The sequence below is a fragment of the Psittacula echo genome (assembly GCF_963264785.1).
Source record: "Psittacula echo genome assembly, chromosome: 1".
Classification (NCBI taxonomy): Eukaryota; Metazoa; Chordata; class Aves; order Psittaciformes; family Psittacidae; genus Psittacula; species Psittacula echo.
Window position 1 is genome coordinate 20105983 of NC_137735.1, and position 11252 is coordinate 20117234.

The following is an 11252-nucleotide window of genomic DNA, read 5'->3' on the forward strand; positions in this document are numbered from 1 at the left end:
CACTGCATTTACTGTCAGCTGAAGTGTTTCTTTACCTCAGAACTAAATCGCATTCAGCTGATGCCACAGTCACTTTCCAAGATTAGATGATAGACACTTGTATTTCTGTAGACCACTTGTTGCCCCTTCTGCCACAGCTCACAGGGGTGCAGACACATTCATGTGCATGTAAGAACATTTGGAGAGTGAAGCCCCTGTTGTCTTCCCCTCCTCTTCATCACCAACCTCTCCCCTTGTCACAGGGGTCTTTGGCTTTGCACAGCAGGTAAAAGTGTCCAGAAAACCCATGCGGAAGCGCTTGTTCATAAAGCAGTATATGATGGGGTTCACGCAGGCAGAGGTGTAGGACAACAGATGGATAAAGGAGATGGGAGCCCCTGAGAGATGCTGGTCTGCTGAAGTGGTGTCAAATGCACGCCAGGCATTGACACTGAAGATGGGAGTCCAGCAAAGGAAGAACAAAACCACTATCACCATCAACATGCGGATGACGAGTTTCTTGGCCATTAAGTTGGCAGAAGAGCTGCTGCTTCTCACCCTGTCTATTTTGCTATGGCTAGTAGCAGAGAGCTGTTGCAATGACATTTTCCTTTTTCTCTTGGTTTTGTTGAGGTAGCATCCATCTCCTTCCTCATATTTGGCACTGCAGGTACTTGTTTTTCTTTCTGTACATATAAGTTAGTGCTTAAATGGTTGGCAAAACATCTCTGAACAATGATTCAAAGTAAGAATTTGAGAATGGAATGTAAGTCTAAATAAAAAACCTAATTCATGGCCGGACAACTGCTGCAGAGGAAGCACCGGCCTGCTTCTGAGTCAGTCAAATACCAACTGCTCTGCATCTACTATTTCCCAATATTCTCACATCCTAGCTCCATAGAAATTGATGCAAAGGACGTAAGAACACTGTTTGCTCCAGTATTCACTGAAGATAGTTTCCAAAATTATGTGCTTCTACCTAAATTTGACAAATTTTGTGGTGTTTATTTCCAGGAATGGTCCTCATCTGTGGCCAGAAAAAGAAATAAATCTTGGTATTTCCATAATAAGAAAATTAAAATTTGATATATCCTGCCCAGACTGTTTGTAAACAAGTCATAGATGAGGAATTATCTGCTAGTGAAGAATGGAATAACTGCAGTCAACAAACGCATCTGGCAGGTTCACAACCATAGCTGGCCATAATGATCATTTTTGCAAATAGACAGGTTTGCTTTCAGTAGCCTCAAACTGACTGCTCAGATCTTCAACTCTAACTTTAAAGAACCCCAGCCCTGGGTATAAATGTATTGGTACCTCGTGAAGGTTTTCTCTGGCTGTCATCAAATTTTATTCCTCTGTAGAGTTCCAAAGAAATGAGGCCATATGCAACCATCATTATAATCCCAGGTATAAGAAAGAGTATGAGCAGCAGGAAAGTGTACCTAAAGAATCAAAAGAGAAACTGAGACCAGGGGACAGCACAAACCCAGAAAAGCTCCTTTTGCTCCAGGCGAGAACTGGGGATGTATATGTGTATGTATGGCATGGCAAGATTTTTTCTGACATTCTTTCATGCTAATACAAAGCATTGTTTTGACAGCTCTGGAAATCAGGAGCTTTCCAACTCTCCTCCTTCTTCCCCAGAAAAGTACAGTAGGAACAAGGCTACTGTGGCTGCAAAACATCCATCACCCAATTTCTGCAGGCCCTGAGGAGATGGGCACCCCCATAGTGGTTAGAGGGAGCAGGAGGTTTCTCTGCCCAAGAGCAGGGCTCAGTGCTGTTACCAGGTGAGCATCAGATGCCCTGTACTTTCAAAGGATGTAAGATTTGCCTTGCAGAAGCCAAACGAGCCGCTGCTGATTCTCAAAGAGCCCCTGATATTGGCAGCCATTTCTTCCATGAGCTCTTACATGCCAAGGGACATGGCACATGTGGGAAGGGACAGGACAGCCATGACCTGGGCTTTCATCCCTGCAAATAAACAGAACCCTCAGGGAGGGATCCCACGGCCAGCCACCCTTCGGCTATAGGAAGCAGCTTTTACTTGGTTGCACCTCTGTTAATCTTCTAGGCAGCTTCTGTAATGTGATTACAAGTTGGGGAAATAATTATGTTTAACTGCATTCATGAGCGTACATCTTTTCTGCTCCCTGGGACTTTAGTGCAAACTCACTAATGCACCTGGAAATCCACGACACCAGAGAGAGAGAATTATTCCCTGTACCTCCCTCCTCATCTGTATTCACACTGCTGAATACCTGAGACTATGAAAGCATTAGTACAAAATTGCTGTTTGTGGATACACCATCCTGAAGTGGTGCACACTTTAATCTTGTTCCCAGTTCCAATTGACAGTCAGTATCCAAAAAACTCTTACATCTTCTCAGTGCCAGTTAAAATGTTCAGTCATTGTGCAAGGACACAATGTCTAAGTAATATTGCTGCTTCTCTGCTTCAGAGGACCTTCAGACAAACAAATTAATGGGCAAGGCAGCACACAGAGGGGCACTTGTGTGTGCCTGCATTTCTCAAAGATTAATCAAGCAGTTCTCTGAAAAATATTTAAGTTTGTGTATAAATGAGTCAAAGCAGTACTCATACTTGAGGAGTGACAGATGCTTGCTTTACAGCAACAGTAGGGCTTTAGCAGACTACAGTGTGAGAATCATTGCCATGTTGGGTATCATTCGTATGACAAGGGAAAAGTCATACAAGTGTCAAATGTAAGCAGCTTAAAAATATTTTTTTTACTTCTTAAATAAGCATGCTAGAAGTGTAAATGTATGCTGAAGGTTAATACTTGATTTTCAATAGGCTTAATGCTACCATGAAATCCTGTTTTCTGCCAGATAATTATGCATTTGCTAACAGTCAGTTATGTCTTACCAAGACTGCTGAATGACATCACTTGGCCAAAGGAGCCGGCACATATTTGCTGTGGTGTTGTTATACTTGGTGAAAGGTACCAGCTTGCTGTAAATTGGGTATGGTGCCATGATGGTAAAGGAAACACACCAGGTAGCAGCAATCACCTTTAAGGCATGAGATTTTGTCTGCCAGACCCTGGACTGCAGAGGTTTGCAAATGGCACTGTATCTCTCCAAAGATATGGCAACCAGGTTGAATGTAGACACACTTACAGAGACACCTACATATATAAAATAAAGAAAAAGGTTAATTGTTTGTTTTAAAGGTTCATTTCATTTTCAAATAGTCTAGCTAACTTTCCAAAGGCACAGGGAAAATGAAATATAGGATTATTTATAATATAAAATGTGCATAAATATCATACTGATAAAGTCAGTGAAGAATATGTGGGCAACAGGTCTGGGTCTCCAGAATGATATTTCTGCTCTGCATTTCTCTAATGCCAGAAGTCCAAGAGAAAAGATTCGTTCTGTCAAACCACAAAATTCTGATAGCAGGGAAAGAAGACATTTCTCCTCCTAATTCTTTCCTTCACTACTGTGGTTTATCCACTCCACTAATTGGACTGAAATTGAAACAAGCATTTGTAATTGGTGGCATTATGCTGTTAACTGCTCTTTTAACACAGAAGTTCACAATCCCTCTTTTACTGCTTTAATTTTTTTAAGCATCCTGCTTGACTGGAGATCTGATTTTCTCATTCAGGAGAATTAAATATGCCATCACTTTTTAAATTAGATGCTAATGGGGTTACAAAGTAAAACTGAAGTCATGAAGCAGAATCTTTGTCCTTCAAATGCCCTTAACTTCTCCTGATTATATATTACAAAATGTAGCACAGTGGTCTGTATTTCTGTCACTGAGGTGCCCCAGTTTATCACTGCAAGATTATAAATATTTCTTCTTTTGTCACAGTTTTTTCTTTCAGTAAATGAGTTTCATTTAATAGTCTTTGTGAATGTTCTAACGTGGATCAAAATATAAAATGCCAATATCTTTACAGTTTGCTGTACACAATTTATCTGTAATTTAATACAAGTCATCCCACACCTTAAAATGAAAAATGAAAAATTGAGCATAGGTGATGCAATGCATGCCAGTGTCAATTGAAGGCCCTGACAAGCTGAACTGATAGTGGGAAATATCCACGTTCTGTCTCTTAAAACACCTTCATAATGAAAAACTTCATGTTTGAATAAATTTCACTGGATTTTTTTTTTTTGAAGTAATTTACACAGTGTGAAAAAAGAGGAATACAGCAACGCTTCGGTAGTGGTTTGTGGTATTTATGGCAGCAATTCGTTATAATTGTTTAAACATGGCCTTTAGTTTTATTGGCTTTATCTACAAAAAGATGTTGATTTCCCATTCTCACACTTTAGGTGTGTACTTTCACAACACAGCAAAGTTCTCAAGGGCACAGGTTGAAAGGGTACCTGAGGTTTCTGTAAGGGACTGAAGGTGTCCCAGGGTAGCAAAAGCTTTACTCACTGTTCTCCTTTTTTTTTGTTTTTAAGAAACAACAAATGCACAGGAAGTTCTGGAAGTGACACAAAATCACTTACACACACGTACGTAATCCAGGCATTCTGAAACTCCTGGCTCCACAAGTAAAGGGAGTATGGCAAGGCATATAAAAGTGATGTTTCTTAAAGCCAGCCTCTGAAACCTATATCTGTACATTGTGGTCTCCCAGTGAGCTCTTACCACACCTGGTCTGTTCTCAGAAAGTGCCTGCTCTAACTTCCAGCTCCAAAAATGGCACTGGCATTGTCTGGTTTTATTTCTTTTTTCATGCACCACTGCTACCAAAAATCTGTGGGAAAAATCTGCCCTTAGTGAGGACTGTACAACCCTGTCACTTCTGGTGGGTGATCTGACCACTGCTAATAAACCTGTTAGTGACAGGTACTCAAGCACATGTGCTGGGCTCCTCATTAAGGCTTGATCATGCAGCATACTTCTCACTTAACCTCTCACTTGATTGAGCAAAAGAATTCTATATGTTGCTAAAATTAAGTGGGTGCCTCTGCATTTTGTTGGATCAGGCTGAGGAAACCAGAACCATTATGACACTACAAAGCTATTCCTTTGTGGTTTTGGTAACTGTTCAATGGCAGATGGAAATGATCAGTATTTTAGAGGTCTCTAATGACCTTCTCACCTATCTCATTAGTCAGTCTTCAAAATAAATATAAATCTCCAAGACTTACCCATGAAATAAGTGGCAGTTTTGCAAACAGTGCTTCCAAAAATAAAATCTTTCAGCAGGTTGGGGATGAGGGTGAATGGCATGCAGAACAGGCAGAGCATCAGGTCGCTGACTGCTAGTGACAGCAGAAATGTGTTGGTGACTGTTCTCATCCGCTTGTTTCTTATCAGCACTGTGATTACCAGGATGTTCCCCAAAACGCTGAGCAGAAATATCAGACAATACAGCAGAATCCGAATTATCTGATGCAAATCTGAAAATTGTCACAGGGAAAGATCAGGTATGCAGTGTACAGCTCATAGACTAATATCGTGTTTCAGTCTTTAATCAAAAGTTAAGTCTTTCTGTATTCAGTTTTATTAAGGTTTATGTCTTTATACCTATGCAAAATCAATGGAAGTGCTGCAGTTTTTAAACTTGTTCTGATCTACCTGAATTGCATATCGTTAAAATATAATAGATGCAATAACGTGTACATTTGGAGAGCCAAATTCGACTCCTTAGAAGCCCACAGCATTTTGGGTGCACAACTCACTCACCATAGGAGATCCTTCTTTATGCAGAAGTAAGAAACAATACAGCAATCAAATGTTTTAGTACATGCATATTTTTCCAGCCTCAGAGTGCTATAGTTTCATTCATAATCACTTTCCTACACAGCTTCAGATCAGATAACTTCATTGTTATTGAATTGCTGAAAAAATATAAATTATGTTTCTTCAAACCCTTAGCAGAGCTGTTTACATTTTGTGCCCAGTACTGCTACTGGTTTAGTTCTGCATTATATCCAGATTTTTTTTCTAATGAATTTTACCTTGGAAAACCAGCACATACTACATTTTTCCTGCCTGTTTCTCATCCTAACTTATCAGCACGCAGTTGATTTTACACACACAGAAAAAGCTTTGTGTGTCTGTTTCTTTCCATAATATCTCTATTTCCAGCTAGAACTAAAACTGCCTGGAAAAATCTGTTCCTCTATACATACCTTTAGAAGGATAAGGTGGATCATCCACACAGAAAAAAGTGTCATTTTCCAAGACGATATCGCACAGGAAAGCAGTAAAATTGGTACTGTTCCCAAGGAAGCTAGCATCAACTATTTCCATTCTTCAGTGTCCACAGGTTAGCTCTGATGAAAAAGAGGGTGGGTTTGTAACTACCTGCCCATTCTTGCAGTAAACAAATACATTTCTGAGTGAAATCTCCAGGAGGAACACAAGACAGGCAGTTGTGCAAGGAAGCTCTTCTAACTCTGTCAGGAGCACCTGGCACACAGGTCCTGTTAAGGCTGAACAAGATTTATTCCAGGGGCACAGAAGGCAGTCCAGAAAAGCAAAGCATGCATGCACAGACGCGCTCATGCATATGCACGCACATACACACACACACACACATCTCCTCTGGTACTTTTTTAGATCCACCCTTTTCTGTTACTGGACTACTGTGGGGATTATAAACAGGCTAGAAAAAGATTACAGCATTAACCCCTTGCAAGATTGCTCCTACTCACAGCTCTGCAATATTTTTCAGAGATACTCTGTTATGCCACAGCAAACAACTCACAACCAGTGAGTGATCAGAGTGATGAAACCATCTCTCGATCAACAACATTTAAAATGGTAAGAGTAGCTGAATAAAAGGGCAGAGAAAAGAAAAACATACTGAAGATTTTTTATGCCATACCTGAAAACAATTCTTACCTTCATGTTTTTCAGAGTAGACTAAACACTGGGTATGCTCAGAAAAACAAGAGCTGTTACATTTATCTCTTTTGGTGAAACGCTGGCTTCATACAAAAGCACTGTACTCACCTGATCCAAACCCCTGCAAGTCAACAGAAAGATTCACTGATGTCAGTGTTCTTGGATCAAGCCTTATGAAAGTACGATATCAGAATTGTTGGTTAATATAAGCAGAAGCCTACACATTTTCTCAGTGCAAGGACTTGTATGTGACTCAGACACAAACTTGATGAACTGATAAGCTGTGGCACTTTAGTTACACGTTAGTGTAAAAACACAACAATCTTGCTTGTTTAGAAGAAACCCTGTCTTCTGCATTCTGCTTTTGAACACATAAATATCATCATCTCTGGTGCTTTCACAAAGTTATGGGCTTTTAGCTTCCAGTATACAGGTTGTTTATGGCAAAAAATGCAAATTAGTGTTATAAATGAATCTCTGCTATAACTCAATGAAAACAAATCACATTTAAAATCTCTTCTACGTAAATAGGTAAAGCAATAACAAGTTCCTAACAACAAGTCTGGACCCCTTAAAGTTGATATACACAGACTGGAAAGCCTGGATTTCTTTTCCCGTCTCGACAGCTTTGCTTTATCATGCCATGGGAATAGGTATGTAGGAAAGTAGAGATGAATAGTTACACCTAAAGTTCTAATTACTAAATTATCTTTTCTTTAGCATATTAATTATATTTTTTTCCATTTCTTTTACAGATTTTTTGCAGTTTTTGAAAATCTGAGATAAAATGACTCAAGCTGGCGATCGATGTATACCGTGTGTGACTGTCTGAGCTGAAAGAAACATTCAGTCCAGCAGGACTCAGTTCCAGTTTCAAAAGTGTAATGTACTGGTAGGAAATTAATCTAAAATGACATGTTCTCAAACTGGGAGAAAATCATATTGAAGAAACTAAAATATGTTTCCATTTTGGCAATGATTGAGCATTAAGTTCAAACATTAGGTACCAACATCTCTGAAACCCATTTATTTCTTAGCTGCCCAATTAATCTTAATTTTTTTTTTAATGTTTTCTATGGTTAAATTGATGGGTGTTACTAATCAAGCACTCTATTAAATGACAAACACTCATTTCATTAAACATAGAATTGTTTTTTGTTGGTTTAGTTTTGAATTTATTTGTAATTATTCCAGTATTTCCTGAACATTTTCTCTGGTATTTTAAAGTTATTATAATACCCCAAACAGCTGGAATGTCAGCCAAGACAGGTGCCGATTTAGTAACGGTAATGTGCAGAAAAAGGAATGGAAAGGCTACTGAGCTTAAGTTGCTTTTTTGCTTATCTTCATGTAAAACAGCAAGATGCAGACAGTCTAAGCTGCCCAGATTTCTGGTTAACAGCTGATCTTTCCTACAAAAATTACTTCCTATAGAACAAAAATCAAGGGCAAACCAAGACAGACCAAATTTTGTAGCTTATGTTTGCCTTTCTAAGGTGTCCTTTACATCTGAGATATAATCCTGCTTTCTATATGCATATGAGACTCACTTCAATGAAGTCTTTACATTTTAGAGTATTTTGTCATGAAGTAGCATTTGGTCTGAACAATTTTGAGCTTTGAGAAACCTTTATGTATCAAAAGAAGTTACTGTGATTATTTATAATTATTATAATGGTCTGACGTGCTGCAAAACACAGGCTGTGTCATTGTGTTTAGCAGTTTCTTTACTGAATTAAATAGCCTGTAATGGAGTTTAAGTCTTTCTGTAAACAAGATGTCAAATTGTCGTTCTGGGCTTAGTCTTAATGTGGAAGAGATCTTTTTGGATTCCTGGCACCTTCTATTAGATCTGCATTAGAGAAATGATTGGATAAGTATTCAGCTGCAGTTGTGTTGAATGACTGATATTACCAGTATTTTTATTTACTGTATTATTTATTTATCATAGATGAGTTGCTATTTGAGATTGGATTCTCCCTGTATTCATTTTTAATCTACCATTTGTACACTGTTTGTACCATGGTACTGGTTGCACCACTGCTGGTGTTCTGATGAGTTACAGCTTGGTTATTCCTGCACCTTGAGGAAGCAACATTACAGTAAGGAGAAAAATTAACTTTTGTTTATGTTGTCAAATATAAACTGAGATTTTGCACTTGTCAACATCTGCTGGGCCTCCAGACTTGCTAAACTGGGTTGCATAAAGTCTTCCATGAAGTGTTCAGGACCTGGTTAAAAAGAAGAAAAGAAATGGAATGAATGAAGGTCTGGAGGAGACATGGTCAGTGATCAGGAGGGAAGACAAGATTAGAGGGGTCATTAGGGAGATCATTTCAGTCTAAGAGATTACACTGGGGCTATTGTCTCTCACTGCATCATAACAGACAGTTGAATTATCATTCTGAAGTTATCTTCTCTGTACCTGTCATGATTTTGTCAGGTTGATTATTCATTCCTTGTAAACAAGCAGCTTCATACCTTCCATTATCATCATGGCCCAGGTCTAAAATATTTTCTAGTTATTCTATACAGTCTTCCACAAACACATAAAGATGAACCAAGGATTTAAGTTATGGCATATTAAGTTTTTGTGTTTTTTTCTGTTCCCTTCCTAATAATTCCTGTAATTCTATTTGCCTGTCTCATGACTATTGAGAACTGAACTGATGCTTTCATGGAAGAACCTACTCTAAGTTCAGCAGTCTCTTTCTTGCATAGTAATGTCTAATTTAGAGCCTTACATCATTCAGGAAAAATTACAATTGTTTTCTGCTTTGCAGTGATTTTTATTCTCCCATTTTATCAGAAAGAACTTTCTTCAGCTCTCCAAAGTCAGTTTTTGCATCTCTTCTCATTGAACGACTTGGCATCAGTACAAAACTCTTAAACCTCACCCCTCTTCACATTTCTGGAGCTTTTGAAAGAGACAAACCGCTGTAGCAAAGCTCCCTGTGGGGCTACATTTATTGCCTTTCATTCCTACTTTCCATTCCTACTTTTTATTTCCAATGTTCTAATCATACCATTCCCTGTTTCACTCCAGATCAATGGTCTACTTGTCCATGGTGTTAGAAATCACTCATGAGCCTCTTCCCTGATTCTTCTTGTTCTTTCTGGCAAGCAAATCCATGCCAGCTTCGCTCCCTCAGCCCAGAGAAGTCTTTCAGGATTATCTGTGAACATTGATTGCCATGTGTCAAATCATCTTAGGTCTTAGGAAGCTCCATCTAGATAAGCAATGAAGAAAGAAAACAATAAGTGATACAGCAGCTCAGTGATGTGAGTTGTGCTCACAGCATGATGCAATAAAGTTTTAAGTTAAAGGAACAAAACACAAAGCCTGAAGCATGCATGCAAGTCATTGGAAAACTCAGCATGTATTCAACTAAGGTATTAAGACTTTTACCAGCATTGTACCACTAAATCACCAGTTATTCATGGATCACTGGCTCTGTGTCCACAGGATGCTCATGGATGCCAGGAACTTGACTTCCAAGGATTTGCCTCTGATTGCCAGCCTAAGGGGAGAGCGCCTTTTTCACTTCTTTTTTTGTCTTTTCCAGGGATAGAAGGAAATCAGACCTTTCTATTACACTTTTTCAGAGGAAGCCCGGAGTCATGTTTGCATTGCAGCTCAGTTTTCCTGGATGTGCAAATTCAGATGATATATCTCAAGTTTATTGTCCTGAATTACATGTAAGCAGATGGCTTCATCCCTTGCCATTCATGTCTTCCCAATACAAGCCCACTGGTGGTGGCAGTGGCAGTGCCAGGCTGTGCATAAAAAAGCCTGCCATGGCCGTGCTATATGGAGAAGGCTGAACTGTCAGAGAGCAGTAGGCTTTTGTGGAGGACATCACACAATGTTCTTCTCCTTTGGAGGTCCTGAACACAGCTGGCCTTCAGTGGTACATACCACTGCAAGGTCCCACTAACCCCCTTGCTCTCAGTGGGGTGAGAGTCTGGCCACGGCTCCAGTTCAGTACAGCAAACACTATAAAGTGCATGTCTCTCAGTTCAGTCTCAACTGTATGTGGGAAGGTGTGAAGGGCCAGCTTTCCTGAGAGAGAACCTAGCCCCATCCCAAGGGATAGGCCCACTACAGTGTTAAGACATGCATCCTAAGCACATGCAAGAGGGCTGAAATCGATGAGGCCAGCAACTGCAGCCAGAGACTTAATGTATTCAGCAGAAATGCAAAATGGACCAAACTCCCTTAGATGCATCCTGCTTTGCGAAGGCTCTCATTATAGTCACATACTATGCAGAAAGCAAATGTGCTGGAGAGCACAGTGGTGGAAGGGAGCACATGGAGCATAGACATGAAGGGTTGAGGGGTAAGTACTGAGCCAACTTTGACTCCAGAGGGTACTAATTTCAACCAAGTCTGGGACAAGTGAGGGAATGCTATCTTATGC

General features: G+C 39.6%; 1 protein-coding gene across 1 annotated transcript; it reads right to left on the minus strand.

The window, feature by feature from the left end:
* Nucleotides 1–138: 138 nt before the first annotated feature.
* On the minus strand, nucleotides 139–6234 carry CCKAR (cholecystokinin A receptor; the record flags this gene model as incomplete). Its single annotated transcript, XM_080635876.1, has 5 exons — nucleotides 139–665; nucleotides 1297–1424; nucleotides 2872–3133; nucleotides 5127–5378; nucleotides 6114–6234. The coding sequence occupies 5 exons, from the start codon at nucleotides 6232–6234 to the stop codon at nucleotides 139–141; spliced, it is 1290 nt and encodes a 429-aa protein (XP_080492002.1).
* Nucleotides 6235–11252: the final 5018 nt, after the last annotated feature.